The sequence below is a fragment of the Sabethes cyaneus genome, chromosome 1, assembly GCF_943734655.1.
Source record: "Sabethes cyaneus chromosome 1, idSabCyanKW18_F2, whole genome shotgun sequence".
Taxonomy (NCBI): domain Eukaryota; kingdom Metazoa; phylum Arthropoda; class Insecta; order Diptera; family Culicidae; genus Sabethes; species Sabethes cyaneus.
Window position 1 is genome coordinate 142,794,275 of NC_071353.1, and position 16,631 is coordinate 142,810,905.

Here is a 16,631-nt window from a genome sequence, read left to right on the forward strand (position 1 = left end):
GTCCAGGCTTTTTCGACACACCGTCCGGGATCTCCATGTAGATTGTTTCCTAGAGTTGACCGTGCAAGAAAGCTGTGCGCACATCCATTTAATGAAAATGAAACTGATGGTGAACTCTAACCGCTAGCACAACCCGGATAGTGGCCAATCTAGCAACCGGCGCGTAGGTCTCCTGGAAATCTGCTCCTGGCTTATGTAAGTAGCCCTTTGCTACTAACCGTGCTTTGTAGCGCACTGCTCGACCATTCTCGTCCTCCTTTAAACGAAATACCCATTTCGATTTAAGTAGTTTCACTCCAGCCGGACACGTCATTCGCCCTAAGAGATTCAAATTCGCTCTGCACTGTCTGCAGCCAGTCTTCACAATCATTACGTCCAGAAATTTCGTCGAAGCTTTGTGGGATATCTGTGGGAAAGTCACTGCCAGAAATTGCTCCGTACCCAACGAAGTAATCCAAAAACTTACCAGGAAGCGTGCGTTCACTGCGCCTCATCAACATTTGTCCCTGAGACTCGTGACGTTCTGGTTGTGAAGGAAGCGCTGATGATCCTGGACTATCGCGTTCTTCATTCACATTGACATCGTAAGTTCAGTCCACGACTTAAATACTATAAATACTTAAATACTATTTAAGTTTATTTTAGTCGTGAGTTCAGTCCATATCAAACTTTTGTCGAAGCAACTTCGTTTCTAAGTAAACCAATTCTACATTTACATAATCGAGGTTTCAGGCATTTACCAACGCCTCGTTTTTCTGCATTCGTCGCTCCAAAGATTTACATTTTTTTCAAGCCATCGCTTTACTGTCCGGAAGCCGAGCAGCTTCATCCAAGCTCCTGTTCAAGAACAGAGGGCCCGTTTCAAAACGTACTATTGCCGTTTTCAGAATTTTCATGCCACGCTGATCTTCTACGGAAAGTAGCTGCTTGTCGGACTTCAAGATAACCATGTCATCAAGAGTGAAATAGCTTTTCGTCGCTGCACATAGACTTTCGTCGGAACCTTAGTTACACTCCCATAGTTGTACGGCATGGGAGCTGACGCGGTCGCCGAGACGCTGATTCAACGAGCAGTTCCCTTACAGCTATCGGTTCAGAGGACTTTCTCTCCCAACTCTTGAAAGCGTGACCCAGTTGCGCGTTGTCTAGCCCAATTAGAATTTGTGAACTAACTTCGGTCTAAGAGTCGAAGGGAATCCCGCCCAAATGTTTATATCGATTTTGCACTTCGGATGCCGCCAGAGTTTGCGCTCCTGTATAGGTCCTAGTCCGGACGTCTGCTAGTTGATACTTCTGGGATGTGTTTCTTACGGAAGAGATAGCCAGATCTGCGACTGCGCGATTCGTTCTCCATTCTTCTGGCTTCACCACAGTCCACTTCAGGCAGTGTGCTTTCTGCGACCCTCGCAATCCGAGTTGCTGCACAAGTGAATGTTCCATGAGTGTGAGCTCGGATCCGTCGTCGATGAACGTGTAAGTTTGAAGCATCTTCAATCTTCTACTAACTCGAACTTCAGTGAAGTGTTGTACATAAAGTCGCGCACTTCGTATGCTTCTATCTTCGCTACCAGATTCGCAACCGTGAGTGCAAAGTTTATCAACTCTCTAGCCGATCTGTGTCCGGAAATAGTAGGGAAGGGATTTTTCTTATCGTCACTTAGACAATAGTTTTCGGTCCAGAACTCCAGACACGCTGGAAGGCATTTTACAGTCTCCAATGTCTTTCCTTTGAGGCACTGCGACACTGCAACTAGGAGTAATGTTTTCCTCGTTGGAAAAGCCACACGTCTGCGTGGATGATGTATACATTGAGAAAAATAACGGCCAATCTTCTGGGTTTCCGGTGAACTCGGGTAGGTCTTTCATGTGCTGCTTGCCTTGCGACCTGCTGACTACATATTGCCTCTTCCGCATGAATCGATTGATTTTCCAATGCTGGGATCATTGTAGTGGTTGATAGGGGCGGAAGCTGTAATCTTGACCTAGGCGTTGAAGGCATGTTGATCAAATGTTCCATGGTTTGAAGCAAGCGTTGGACGTAACTGTGGCGTAGCATACTACAATAGTTCAAAATAATGGACGCAGTGGTGAGAGTACCCAACAGAAGAAGAAGAACTGTGGCGTAGAACGCTGTCTAGAAGTGAAGTCCGGTAACGTATTATACCGTCCTCTTTGCGAGCATCGTCGGTAGCTGCGCCTCTTGTCCGGATGGGACTTGAGCTTCTTCTTGTCACTCCTCTGCTACGACTCCCGAGTCCCGTCCTGTATACATTTCTTTCACATATTCGTCAACATATCCATTGCCGATTAAATTCAACATATTTCGGTCGAGATGTCAAGCAAAAACAAATATGTTGAAAAATTTGACTTAAAAAACATTTAATCAATGACACACTTACCGAGACGGGATAATACTTGTCCGGTATCGTCGGTCTTGAGCAGGCGTAGCTTCTTCAGCGTAGAGTTTTCAAATGTGCCCAACTTACTGCAGCCTGCCACACGTTGTATTAAGGTCAGTTTCTTAGCATATTTTTCTGCACTTGATTCGTGGATTAGGCGTCTGCGCAACACTCCATCTTCTAGTTTGTCACAAACTTCGAGCACTCATCGATCAGGTTCCTTCAGAGTCCATGCCTGTGGGTCGAGGTTCTCTACAACGGAAGTTTTGTGCTATTTACAGCTACAGTTCATCGTTTGAATCCCGATGATATTGATGTCATCCACAAAACCAAAAAGCATGTAAAATTTCGTGATAATGCATCTTTAAGAGCAATGGTGAGACACGTCATTAAACACGTATTAAACTGTAGACTTATCCTGTTGAACAGAACTTTATTAGAACTCCCGATGTTCAAACAAACCCGACACTTTTAGACAACCCAAGAATATCCGCTATACAGCATATGGTTTGCGTAGAGAGCTCTGGATGTTTGTGTTTGAAGCGACACAAAAACTCTAGATAGTCCATTTCGTTCAGCTTTTCCTGTGATTCATTGCCCAATATTTTGATGGGCAAATCATAAAAAGTGATAAGCTGCGCTAGGCGCAACTGATCTTCCTGGCCCACCTGGGTCAACAGATCGCTGATGGGTCGATCCTGCGGTGCACCCACCACGTGCGAACGAATTAGATGGTTAATTGTGGCCAGCAACTGTTCCATCAGTAGTCGAATGCGATCGATCAACGATTGTAGCAAGTCCGGAGACACCAGCAGATCGGTTTCCGGGATGGCTTTTTTTCGTGCGATGATCGCAGCTAGAATGCGAAACTGCCACAGCTCCGTTGCTGTACAAGTGGAGTCGAAGTTGATTATATTCTGTAAAACAAAAGTTTAGATAATTAAAGGCTGATTGTGTATAACGGTATGATAGAGAATCCTACACTCATTAGATTCATGAAGATTGACAGTCCGTGCATTTTATCATGCGTAAGGCAGTAGTAAGTTTGCAAAATCAACGTTTGGATGATGTTTTGCTCAGTGGAAGAAATCGACTCGATCTCGTCGATGTCGTTTCGTTTGGTTAACAGCAGAAATTTGTTCGCGATGTTCGATATTCGTTGATCGGTTGAGAATGCCAGCAAACTTTTAACGTCAATTTTCCAGGAATTGTACTTATCGGTTGTTAAGGTGTGGCTAAGCATCGATTTGAGACGGTTAGGATCCTCCAGGTATGATAAGCAACCGGCACGCTGCTTTATGTCAATGCAGCCACTGGCTCGGAGAATGTTCCTGTAAGTGAGATATTCATAATTGAATTAGTGTATCTGAGGGAACTGTTTTAGCAGGCTGAAAATGCCGGAAATAAAGAAAAACCATTACAAGTTTAGTGATTGATCTTCGAAATGCCCCGCCTCGATCAACACCGTCAGAAGCACACCATTCATCACCATTCGTTCATCATCAAATACGTCAATTATCTTCACAAAATGTACTAATCTTTCCCACACTCCTCCCATGTGGGATGCACTAGGTGGGTTAGAGGTTTGATGTGCTAGCATTCGTTTTCGATACGAACAATACTCTTGTTAGCATTCAAGACAACAGCGCTCATCCAAGTACGGGGTCTGCCTAGAAATCGACGGACTCTGTCCGGTTTTTATGCTGAATATTGTCAACGCTGGTCCATGAAAAAGGATGCAGGAGAGGATTTTGTATGCAGAATTGTGTAGAGTGATGCGCCGATAATTGCTGCGTTCGAGTCGGTGGCCATTTTTGTAAATAGGGCATATGAGACTTTCCAACCAGTTCGTAGGTAATTCTTCCTCAGTTCATAACTTTAGTACAAGCGGATGGATTGCACAATACAGTCGTTCGTTTCCGACTTATAGAAGGTCGGCAAGGGTGTCCTTTCCAGCTGCTTTGACGTTTCTCAGCAGTCCAGCTGCTTTTTGTATCCTTGTCTAAAGCTGGTGGATCCACAACTTGACCATCATCCTCAATCATTATTCTGTTTCTTGTTTTTGCTGTTCACCATTTAACAGTAAATCGAATTGAATTGTTTATTACGACGGTGAAGTGTCTCTTCTCGACAGCTCTAGCATCGCGGTATCTCTCTCTGCTCTAGCGTGTCACAGTTGCAGCCAATATGTGACTTCTGGCTCAATCCTTCTCGTCATTCACCCGTACGTTTGGCTTTGCGTCAAACCACTCACTGAAATTCGCTGCAGCAGAAAACTACCCAACACTTCTCGCGCTGTAGTACTGATGGGTATGAAACGGAGAGAGTTACTTGGAAGGAGCGTCAAACATAGCTCTGGCTCTCTCAAGCTCCCACCAGGCGCCTCCACGCAGATCTAAGTCAAATGATGACGGTCGATGGCCTTACCCGGAAATGCTTCATGTACTTACTGAAGCAGCTAAGCTAGGAGGTGCGAACTAGAGCGCCTGTTCTCCAGGTGGGGGGCGGCTCACACAGCGTCTGTCTCGTAACGGGCGGCTGAATATGAAATGCTGTATCCCGCAAGCTATACCTAAGATGGCAGACCCATCAGCGGGATGTAGGTATCGCGACCCCGGTGAGGTAGTACAGTTGGATTTTGATTTTGGCAACAAATGCGTGTCGCCTATGTTGCCAAAATCGAAACCGTGCCAAAATCGAGACCCTTTTTCGATATGAAAAAATTTAATGTAAATGCTTTAGAAGTTGACTAAATATCATTAATCACCGATTGCAACCATTTTATGTTTAAAAAGTCCGACAAGAACTATCCGTCCGGTGCAAATAAGTTATTGACACCCTGCGGTAAGACGTAGTCCTACGGCAATAAAAATATTATTGTTCGAAACCACATAACTTTTTTTCATGAACATACTCCGGGCATCATTTTTTCGTCATTTAAAGCATGTATGCGGAAACTGATTGATATTTAAGTATATTTTTCGAAGAGAAATATCTTGTGTTGCCAAAAACGGATACTTTTGTTGCCAAAATCGAACCATGCCAAATTCGAAATCCAACTGTATACCGAAAACTCAATTACCACGAACAACGAACAAAGAAATTCAGGACGGAACAATCGGTATAGGAAACGGCAAGGGACAAGGAAACGATTAAGGGATAACGATTGGAAACTTGGTACCTGGAATGTCCGCACCCTCCATGAACCGGCACGGGCTGGCTTGCTTGCTCGAGAGCTGCATCAACTCGGAGTGGAGATCGCTGCTATTCAGGAAGTTCGGTGGCCAAATTCCGGAGAAAGGGAGTTCCGTGCAGTAGACCCTATTGCAGGTACTTCTTTCAAGTACCACATCTACTACAGTGGCGATAAGAAAGCAGAACATGGAGTCGGTTTCGTAGTGTTGGGAAAACAAACGCAAAAAGTTATCCGGTGGAGGCACGTAGATGACCGTATATGCGTGTTGAGGATTAAGGGCAAATTCTTCAACTATAGCCTAATTAACTTATACGCACCGACAAATGATAAATCCGATGATACTAAAGACGAGTTTTACGACAAGCTTCAGAGGACCTATGGAGAGTGCCCAAAACACGACGTGAAAATCATCATCGGAGATGCAAACGCGCACAGCGGGAGGGAGGAATTCTTCCGTCCAGTTGTTGGAAGACATAGCCTGCATCTGTCGACCAATGATAACGGTCTGAGGCTCATAAATTTTGCGCAGCCAGAGGGATGGCCATCTGTAGCACCTACTTTTCACGTTTGAATATTCGGAAACACACCTGGAGGCATCCAAATGGAGACTCTAGCTCTCAGATCGATCATGTCTTGATTGACGGTCGACACTTTTCGGACGTTATCGATGTACGGTCTTTTCGTGGACCAAATATCGACTCTGACCACTATCTCGTAGTGAGTAAGATTCGCGCAAGGCTGTCGAACACGGCGAAAGCTTGCACTGAGAGGCCGCTGCGTTTCAACATCCAGCGGTTAACGGCAGACGGCGTAGCAGTGGAGTACACCAGGAAGCTTGACCAGCGAATCGCAGAACAGCAGGTAGAAGAAGAAGATATAAATGGGCTGTGGAGGAACATCCATGGTGCCATCCAAACAGCAGCGAGAGAGGTGGTAGGCACGACGCGTGGAAGACAGCGTAACAGCTGGTTTGATGCCGAATGCCAGAGAGTGACAGACGAAAAGAACCAGGCCAGGAGTCGCATGCTCACTGCGACAACGCGTCAAAACAGAGAGAGAGATACAGAGAGACTAGAGCTGCGGAAAAAAGAATCCATCGTCTAAAGAAACGCGAGGGTATATCTGGCGAGACACAGCATTTTATAAGTTAGCGGCCCACTACGGATCAGTCGCTTTTGCACGCCGCCCCTAACATGGGACTAGCCGCTGACAACTATCAAGTAAATGAGCATAGCATGTACTCCACCAGGGTCGATCAAGTTAACGACCTTGGGGTACTGCTTGACAGCACTTCGACAGCTTGATGAAGAACGGAACAAGCGAAAACAAAAAATAGAAAAGGACTTAATGGACAGAATAAAAAAAAAAAAAGTAAAAAAGAGAGGAAAATGCTGCCTAACATTAATGAAAATAATAAACTGAAATAAAAAGGTCGAAAAACAGAACAGAAAAGAGATAAACAAAAGTAAAATTAGGACTAAAAAGCGCGAAAAGCCGAACAAGAAAGAGAAAGCAGCAAAAGAGAAAAAAAGGAGTTAAGAAGGGAAAACGAGATAAATATAGGGAAGAAAATAAAAAACGTGACAGAAAAAGTGGGAAACGGGAATGTGAAAGGAAAACGGAACAGAAAACAAGAGATAAAGAAATCAAAAGAGAAGACTAGCGAGAGAAAAATAAAGCCGATAAAAAACGAGGAAAACGGCAAAAAGAGGTTAAACAGTATACAAAAAGGAGAAAGTTGTACCAAAAAGTAAGTTGGAGTTGGGCCAGGAAAAACGAACCAAAGAAAAAGGTAAAGCGGAAGAGAAAAATACGGAAAGGAGGGGGATAAAAAGGAAAACCGGAGACGAGTGCCAAAAACAGAATAAACGTGACAGAAAGGAAATACTAGAGCATCGAAAGAAAAAACAAAGATAAGAGTTGGGAAAAGATGAAAACTGGAAACGAAAAAAGGAAAAAGAAAAGAAGGAAAACGGAACAGAAAAAATGGAACAAAAAAGAACTAAGAGAAAAGGAGGGGAATGGAGAAACGTGAACAGAAAAAGAGAAAAACCGGGACAGAACGAGAATAAAACGGGGAGCAAAAAGTGAAAACAAAGGGAATGAAACGGAATAAAGGAACAGAACGTGACTGAAAAGGAGGCAGTTCACAATCTCATCTTGGGCGCAGATTTTCGGAAAACTATCATAACTAGGTAAAACGCAAGAGGAACACCACTTAGCTAGCATAGCACTAGTTGACCGGGGAAATAATATTTCGCTAGAATGTTCTTCGGAATCGAAAGAAATTATAATTTATCTTCCACAAGATAAAATTAAGACTTGAAAGTTCCACGCTAGCGAAGAATCTTGACGTCTAACTATTTACAGTCACCGCCTACTACCCTACTAAACTGGAATTCACTGCACGTTTTTGGGTGTCGTTTCATCACAGAGGTTTCGACAACAGCAAGACAGGAATTCCACTTTGAACCTAACTGGCGAACGGACAGGTTGAAGAGTTCCATATGCTATATCTACAACAGGGGCTTAAAAGACTTGTATACTGCGAATATCGGGGCAAAACTATCCCCAATGCTGTACACAAATCCTATTTGCCATACCAGCGTATTAAACTGCTTAGTTCAAATTTGAAATTTTAGTTTATGTAAATAAAAAATAACATATGTATAGTGTATGAAATGGGAAAGGCAAATGAGGAGCGCCCAATATAGCTCTAGCTATCCCAAGCCCCTATCTAGCGCCTCCACGTGGCCATACCCGGTAATGCTCTATTGAGTAGCCAAGCTAGGAGGTGCGATACTGTGTGGTTCCCGGCTGCCTGATCTCATAATCGAGGTTTTGGGCAGACGGTGGAGCCACACGATCTGGTAAGCATAATATAAGTTATTTTAATTATTTTTTTCGTTTTAGCTTATGAAGCATTTACTGCTTTATAGTGAAAACTTTGGCCAATACGAGTGTTAATACTGCACATGGATATTGGATACCAGAAGAAAAATTAAATTAATTATTAGAAGCACTTATGGAAACTAAAAGGACGCAACTCTATTCCATTCGAAGGACTGCTGGTGAGATTGTTCTGTTTTTACCCATATATACCACATTTCATAAATAAACTAGAATCGGGAAGAGGGAGGACCATCAGAGCACTTGTTTGAAGCGGTGGGCCTAGGGAGAGTGAAACTCAGTGTCAACTTTCTAGGGTTAATCTTGGCCCGATTAACAACACATCGTGGATAATGAGCGGGCTCTTCTCCCCACCTGCTGGAGTCATTCTGCATTAAGACGGTTTATTCAACGATTGACTCAGGTGACTTAGCCCTTGGAAGGAGATTCTCTAAATCCCTGGTACGTGTAAGTGATGTTGCTTATCGACGAATTCCCTTTTGGCCCTTCATACAAGAGTTGGGAAGCATGACCAATCGTTGAATATGATTAACTCTTTTTGACATGATAGGCTCATTACTATGAACGGATGTTCTGCTGAGGCAGGTGGTAGTACCATAGATTCAGATTCAGATTCAGAACGTGACTGAAAAGGAGGAAAAGCCTATTATAATAAGAGAGAACGGAACAGATGAAAAAAAAAACAACCGAAAAACAGGATTGAAAAGAAGTTAAAAAGTGAACAAGATCGAAAGGGGTAAAAAATGACAAAGAACGAATTAGGAAAAGAGCAGATACGAGTTTGAAAACAGGAAAAAAACGATAGAAGATGAAAAACAGAACAGAAGAAATTTACGATTGCGAAAAAGTGCGAAAAGCGAAAAAAAGAGATCAAACAGCATATAAAAGGAAAAAGTTGAACCAAAAAGTTGGGCCTGGAGTTAGGCCAGGAAAAACGAACCAAAGAAAAAGGTAAAACGGGGCAGAAAAACAAGGCAAAATGGAAGATAAAAAACGAAAACCGGAGAGCAAAGGAAGCAACGAGCGCTGAAAGCAGAATAAACGTGATAGAACGGAAATTCTAGGGCAAAAGAACAAAGGAAAGGAAAGGAGCTAAAAACTTGGAAAAAGGCGAAAACTGGAAATGGAAAAAGAGAAGAAAAAAGCGGAAAGCGGAACAGAAAATTTAGAAAAAAATGAGTAGAAAACGAGAGGAAACACTGGAAGAATAACAGAACAGAAAATAAGAAAAAATGGAATAATAAACAAAGAAGAATGAAACCATAAAACAGAAAATTTGGAACTGAAGAAAGCGAAAAGGAGGATGAGAATGGAAAAACAGGAGAAATGGGGTGAAAAAAAACGAAAACATTGTCTCCTAAAACGATAAAACGGAAAAGAAAAACAGAACGCTATTGAAAAAGATATTAAGCCAATCATAAGAGAAAGAATGGAATGGATGAACGAAAAAACAAAAGAAAAACAGGATTGAAAAGAAGTTAAAAAGCGAAAAAGATTGAAAACCGGAACCTAAAAGAAAAAAAAAGTCCAAAAAAGTGCAGAATGGCAAAGAACGAAACAGGACGAACTAAAGACGAGATACCGATCTGAAAACGGTGAAAAACGGAACAGAGGAAATTTAGGATTTCGGAAAAGTGCGAAAAATGGCACAGGAAGAAAGAGAAAATGAACAGAGAAAGAGGAAACAGCGGGCTAAAAATTGGAAAACGAGACACGAAAGAGAATATGGAACAAAAAGCAAAAAACACTCGTTAGGAAAAAGAAGAATGATGAGAAAAAATCGATAGAGGAAACGAGAAAAACGGGACGTAGAAAGAGAAATATGGAGCAAGAAACGGGAAAATGGGACAAAACAAAAGAAAAACGGACTAAAGAAACAGGTAACATGGAAGAGAAAAAAGATGGAAAAACGAAAGTGAATAACAGAAAAAAAACACAACAAAAAACGAGGCCATAAAAAGAAACGAAGAAAAATGGAACAGGGAAGGTAGAAAGAACGAAACAAAAAGTTGAAAACAAGACTGAAAAAGAGAAAAAGCAGAACAGAATGGACGAGTCTAATTTAAACTTTGATTTGAAATCCAGTTCCTCCTAAAAATCCGGAGTTTTCAACTTAATCTGCTGGTATTTTTGTGATGACGTAACATTCTTTTGAAAAATCGGATTTGCCACCTTTTGTTTATGTCTTGGCAGGCTACGGTCGACAATCCTGCCTGTCTTAAACTTTCGTGCAACCACTACTGCACTTAAACTGCCGAGCAATCTTTGGATCCCACGAACCAATAGGTTACTGCTTAGATTCGAGCTTTCTCCGTCTTATTCCAGTCGCACAAGTTTGCACTAAATTGAGCAGTGTTAGATTTTTATGAACATGACTCCAAGTATTCAATGAGACTGAACGCTATCCTATATCGGAATATTTTCGTTGAAGTTTTCTGGGAAAGCAGTTGTTGACTGCACGATAATTTTGAAAAATGCTCCACTATATCACACAACTCAACGCCTACTATTATACCAAAATAAACAAAGTAATTTGCTACTTACTCCAAAGTGTTCCAGTTGTCCTTGTCGAAATAGACGTGCCAATAGTTGGGATCGTTCACATACACCTTACTGAGCGTATGCAGCTCCGGTAGCATGCAGGGAGCCATCAGCTTCACGGGTTCCAGCTTCCCGCGCTCCAGATAGTGAATCTCGCACAGGCACAGCTTGCCGCTGTCGATGTCCCGGGGCAGAAAGAGTCGCGGTTCGATCGCCAGCACGTACAGATGGCGGAACGCTTGCAGATGGTACCGGTTGTCGTTGCTGTGGGTGGGAAATTTCGGGAAAATCGAACATACCAACGCAGCGATCGCCTCCGGTGATCGGGACAGTGTAAACCGGCCAGCACCGAGAAACAGGAAACCCAACGACATATGGACGGCCATATGGGAGCCGTAAGTAACGTGACACTGACCGAAACGGGAGCGCAGCATCCGGACGGTACGCAGTACGCGTACATCCCCTGTGCCGGCCATCACCATGGATAGGGAAAGTAGGATCATGATTGTGCAATTTTCTATCGTTTGTTTTCCGGCGTAATCCCCGAACGGACGAGTATGAATGTCGAGGAAATATTTCAACAAATAATTCAGGATGCTAAAAGCTTGCTCGTCAGCCGAACCGGCGTATTTCAGCCCGATACAGGTTGCCGCACCGCAAACGATGTTGCAATAAGCTTGACACTGTGCTTCGTGGTCGGTTGGCTGTTGTGATTCATCCGTTTGAAGGCGGTTTTTGATTAACTCTGAAAGAGTTTGCGGGATCTGGCTGTAGACCCATTCGGTGGTGGGGCTTATATCGTCCCACAAGATGAGATTCCTTGCCACAATTCGAAGCAGCAGCAAATCGGGTCGAATAAAGTCCAACAGGTAGGTCGTGTCCGGCGGCTTCATCCAGTTGGCGATGGCTTCGTTGCCCGTTCGGAAGTACATTAAGCCGAGAGCCAGCGTGGCACCGGGAGCCGTTACGTCGATGTTAACCGTGTCCCCTTCTTTGATTTGAAACGACGGAAGTTTGTACTTTTCCTTTTGGGCTCCAACCAGGGGGCGTTTGTTGCCGCCTACCATGTAGTAGTGCAGGGTATCGGGAATGTCTAGATCACGCAAAGCGGTGGATTTTTCACCCTGCTGGAGGGTTACCAGACCAAGTGCCAAACCTGCGGTTAGTGCGTAGGATTCACGTTCGACATAGTTTTCCATTTCCGGACCCGGTGGACGACCGATTTCCTGCAGCAGTACCTCTGCTATGTGACGTTTGGCTGTTCCTTGATAGACGAGGCCTATTCCCATCAGCGAAGCGACTTGGATGTTTTGAGAAATGTCCAGCTCAACAGCAGTAGGAGGGAGCAGAGCCTCAATGTGAACACTCAACAGTTTGGTGGTTTTAGTGTCCATGGTTCCACGATGCGTCGCAGAGAAGCCGAGCAGTAAACCCAGACTCGTCATCTCGTCACATTTTGCAAGATACTCGTAAATGCTCATGAAGGAGAGCGTTTTGAGGTGGCCATTCAGTCCCAGTGCCATCAGGAAGCCGGCATGTTCGGTGGGGATTTCTGCCGCACCTTTCGGCTTGTTGTAGGTGATCCACGTCGAATCGATGTCTGGAGTGTCGGAGCAAATACGTAGTCCTGCTGCTACGCCATTATGGAACGCAGGCCACAGGTTCATGTTCGGTGGTACCTCCAGCTGTTGGATTTCGATCGTAGCTCCGCGGTGTATTTCTTTTCCGGTGAGGCACAGTTTTGGAATCGGCAGAATTTGCGTCGCGGTTGGACGGCTTGTGCGTAGCGTAAACATTCCGCGACCGATCGGCAGCGCCATCGTTCGGATGCACAGTGCGTACAGTTGTTTCTCTTGCTCTTCGATGAATTCATGGTCGGAAACGTTCGGCGCTTGAACGATGTCAATCGTAACCGGCTGCGAACTGTTGAGGAATGTTTTCACATCGTTGATTCGCAAGTCGTCCGGAAAGCGCAACCTTAGGAGTTTGGTGTCCATGTTTTCCATGCCACTTTCCTCCTGTTTGGCTTCGTTTTTCGGAATTACCTCCGGTTGGGGTTTCCGGCGGAGCGATAGGGAATGCTCTTTTAAGCCAGTTGCGTTCCGCTTGGATCTGACGGATTGGTTTTGAGCGTCGAACGTGACATGGGCTAGCAGTTCCGGTCGGAGCAGTAACTCGTACACTTCGGCTTCATAGATATTCAACGGTTTGTTTCGGTTGCTCTCCAGAAATTGAGCCAGCAAATAGTAAATACTGATCGGCAGTCGTTCGATGATGGTTCGGTTGTAGCCACGTCTGATCAGCAGCTGAATCACGGCGTTGGCTACGATTTCTTCCACGTCATTAGCAGCCAACGATAGCAGCTTGACGCCGTTCAAAATCTTTTCCAACTGTTGGGTGATCCACCGGGTTAGTCCTTTGACCCTGTACAGATAGGCGACAATGAGAATTATGTCTCTACTGCGATCGTTCACCCGGTCGAAACACGGATATGGGGATAAAGTTACATTTCGCATATCGCCAATCAGCGCATGAATGTATTGAAAAATGTTTGGAATTACTTCGAATTCGCTCTCAACGGTAGTGACGAATTTCGCTGTATCCTGTTCCTTCACATAACAATGGGAGGTGCGATGTATCAAATGTTGAAAGTCCAGATAATAATGCAATTGGAGTTTCTCAACTTTCAAATCATGAGTCAATTCGTACAAACATTCTCCTAACAGCTTCAACTCGCTTCGAAGCAACGGGTCCAGCTTCAAGTCTTCGTACACCAAATGGAGGGTTGATAGGATTTTTGGAATATAGGCAAAGAGAAATTTCTCCGCATCATAAGCGACCGGCTCGGCAGGTTGGGCATCCAGTTCAGAACCGGCCGGCTTTTGCTGTGTGGTGTTCTTTAACAGGAACTCCCAGTCCCGATCAGTACCAAGACAATTTTCGCTTTTCCGTCGTTTTTTCGGTTCATCAAAAGATGACTTACCGGAGCCAGCGGATTTGTTCGTCTGACTATTGTCGGTCGGTGGAAACGGTCTGCCCATATGCTGGAAAAGCATCCCACGGAATAGGTCCCATTCACGATCTACGCTGAAATTTCTCGAACCAGGTGCGTTGCGTGTTCCATACCAGCGAAGAAGTAATTCCAGGGCACATTCTTTCGGAAGTGCCTCTCGCAAAGATGACAGACATCGGGACATCAGCTGTGACTCGCTCATCGTTGGCAGTGAGATGCGGAACATCTTTTCACTGGAAAATACCAACGTCAGCCGGTTTCCTGTCCCATCACGGATACTCTGACAGTTACTCAGCCGTGATGAGGTTATGTTGCTTGATGACGTTGGCAAGGGTTGCACCGGAGAAAGCATATGAAGTTCTTCATCGAAGCGTGACTCCGCTTGGGCTACGAGCACGGACGGTAGTAGGCTGCTACGACGCGGGAGCGTTTGGGAACCACTGCCGAAAGAGGTGCTCAGTGCGCTGGATGTTACAAAACTGCTGAGAATGCCTGCTACATGCACTTTGCCCACCTGAATGGGCCCCGTGTATAGCATAAGCGTTCCGCAGGGTGCTAAAACAGCGATCATGTTCAGTCTCTTCAACGAGACAGCATCTTTAGCGGCAATATGCACCGGCGACGTGCTCAGCGAGATCGTTCTCGCTTCCGAAACGTTTCCCGTGATTCGCACCATCGTAAGTTTCTCCGAACGTGGCAGCAAATAACACAGGTAACAATCATCTACGAAATCCACATGCAGAAAACCGGATGCGGCCTTTTCGTTAAATTCCCTGTAAAGTAACGATTTTAATAACATCAAAAAAACAAAAATAGTTTGAAGCCCAACTTACTTCCGAACAACAGTATTATCGGTCCACAGATGCTCCAGACACATCTCCGGTACTATGGGCTTGGAGGGTTCAGCCTGGCCAATTTTCCGTACATCTTGCAGTGACACTGAAACACCCAAAGTGGATTGCAACCGAGATAGTGGTGTTGTTGCCGGTCCTCCAAACTGCGAGTGCGTGTGCGAGTGCGCTGGCTGGCTTCGATGACCCGACCCTGCCGTTTGACCTAAGGCAGCCAACCCGAAGGAGCTGGTTTGCCCAATTGTCTGCAGATTGCTGATGTACGGACTATTGAAAGTGGTACCAAAACTATTCCGACCGGCGGTCGAAGCGCTGTGGCGTGCTAAAACTTTACCAAGAGAAAAAACAATTAATTACTGAAAAATTTACATTTCAAAAAATGTCTACTCACGCGAAGTTTTATACAATGCTTGCGGTGTGGTCGCCATTGGTGGGGTAATGCCGTGCGAATAGGTACTACCACTGGCATTGAAAGCCCCGCTCGAGCAATACAGGCTTTCGTTTCCGCTTCCAACTAGATTCTTTTCGTCGTCCGTGGCCTTGCGAAGAAAGCAAACAAAATGTTTGCCAGTTTTCTCATCAAACATCAAAATTAAATCATTCTCCTCGGAGGAGAACACCAAACTGTACTCGGCTTCCGTAAGATAGACGGTAGCGTTGTTCATTTTGATCAGTACCGGACACATTTCATCCAACGGATGGGCCAACGAAAATAATCGCGGCATCGGTATGGTGTGTGTCTCCAGCAGTGAACTAGATGATTCTTTTTCAAGTAAAACACAACGCCTGCTAACATAAACATGTGAAATTGGGCACTCGATGCTGGTAATGAAATTCTCGCCATTATTACAGTAAACCCTCAGCATACTTCCATCCAAAAGACACACACCTGCCGATGGGACAGACATTTTCCTAAAAAAGATCATTTACATAAAACAAACCGCTGAAAAAAAAAACGAGACTAAAAGACGCACTTCTTGCTTTGCTTATTCTCCAGCTCATCCGCCGTGAAAAACGCCGCCGAGCCAAAGAAGGCAAACTTGATTGCGTTCTCACAGGTCAGGCAAACGTGCGGAGCCGCTTCTTCGGCACCGACGGCTCTGGTCCAAACGGCCGTCGTACCTTTAACATACAGTTCTTCCTCCGTGTTGACGGTCGCTTCCCGCAGAAAGCCCGGACAACCGTCGGTGGCAGCTGGCCGTTGCTGCTGGTCGTAAACCTCCCGCAGTACGTAGAACTCCGACGGGCTGTCATCCAGCGAAATGTTGACATCCTGCATGCGCTGCAGCAGGATGAAATCGGCCGGTACGGTTACCGGTTTTTTCAATACCAGGGGGCCTGGGTGCTCGTCCACCGCCTGACGACCCCGTGGAATAAATTCCTATTGTACAACGGCCAAAAACCAGTTAGCTTTTAGCTCGACAAACAGACGTAAACAATCCACTTACCAAAGGTTCTGAGGCGGTAATCATTACTTCACTAAACACATCCAGATTTGCAAAATTTTTGAATGCAAACAAGGTTTACACATAACAGTACGCGAAACGAAAGCAATACTTGGATTTTTCCGGAAATCAATGCAAGAAAAACCGCAGTATTGTTTCAGCAAATTTCAACGCCGGTTTGCACAAAACGTCGAAGAACAAGAAAACATTAACGGGGGCTATTTCTGGATGACGTTTACGTTTATCGTTTCAGCTATCAGGGTTTCCAGATTTATT

General features: G+C 44.7%; 1 protein-coding gene across 1 annotated transcript; it reads right to left on the reverse strand.

Moving 5' to 3' along the window:
* Positions 1-2,847: 2,847 nt before the first annotated feature.
* LOC128740956 (anaphase-promoting complex subunit 1) lies at positions 2,848-16,485 on the reverse strand. Its single transcript, XM_053836926.1, has 7 exons — positions 16,359-16,485; positions 15,885-16,291; positions 15,302-15,822; positions 14,893-15,238; positions 11,050-14,832; positions 3,382-3,730; positions 2,848-3,316 (listed from the first exon to the last, which is right to left on the reverse strand). The coding sequence occupies exons 1-7, from the start codon at positions 16,380-16,382 to the stop codon at positions 2,852-2,854; spliced, it is 5,895 nt and encodes a 1,964-aa protein (XP_053692901.1). The 5' UTR covers positions 16,383-16,485; the 3' UTR covers positions 2,848-2,851.
* Positions 16,486-16,631: the final 146 nt, after the last annotated feature.

Excerpts from the sequence above, each read along its gene's own strand:
- LOC128740956 (XM_053836926.1), bottom strand. The coding sequence starts at position 16,382 with ATGATTACCGCCTCAGAACCTTTG. Across the intron at positions 15,239-15,301 it reads AGCATTGTATAAAACTTCGC|TTTTAGCACGCCACAGCGCT; the intron begins GTGAGTAGACAT and ends CTCTTGGTAAAG. Across the intron at positions 3,731-11,049 it reads GACAACTGGAACACTTTGGA|GAACATTCTCCGAGCCAGTG; the intron begins GTAAGTAGCAAA and ends TCTCACTTACAG.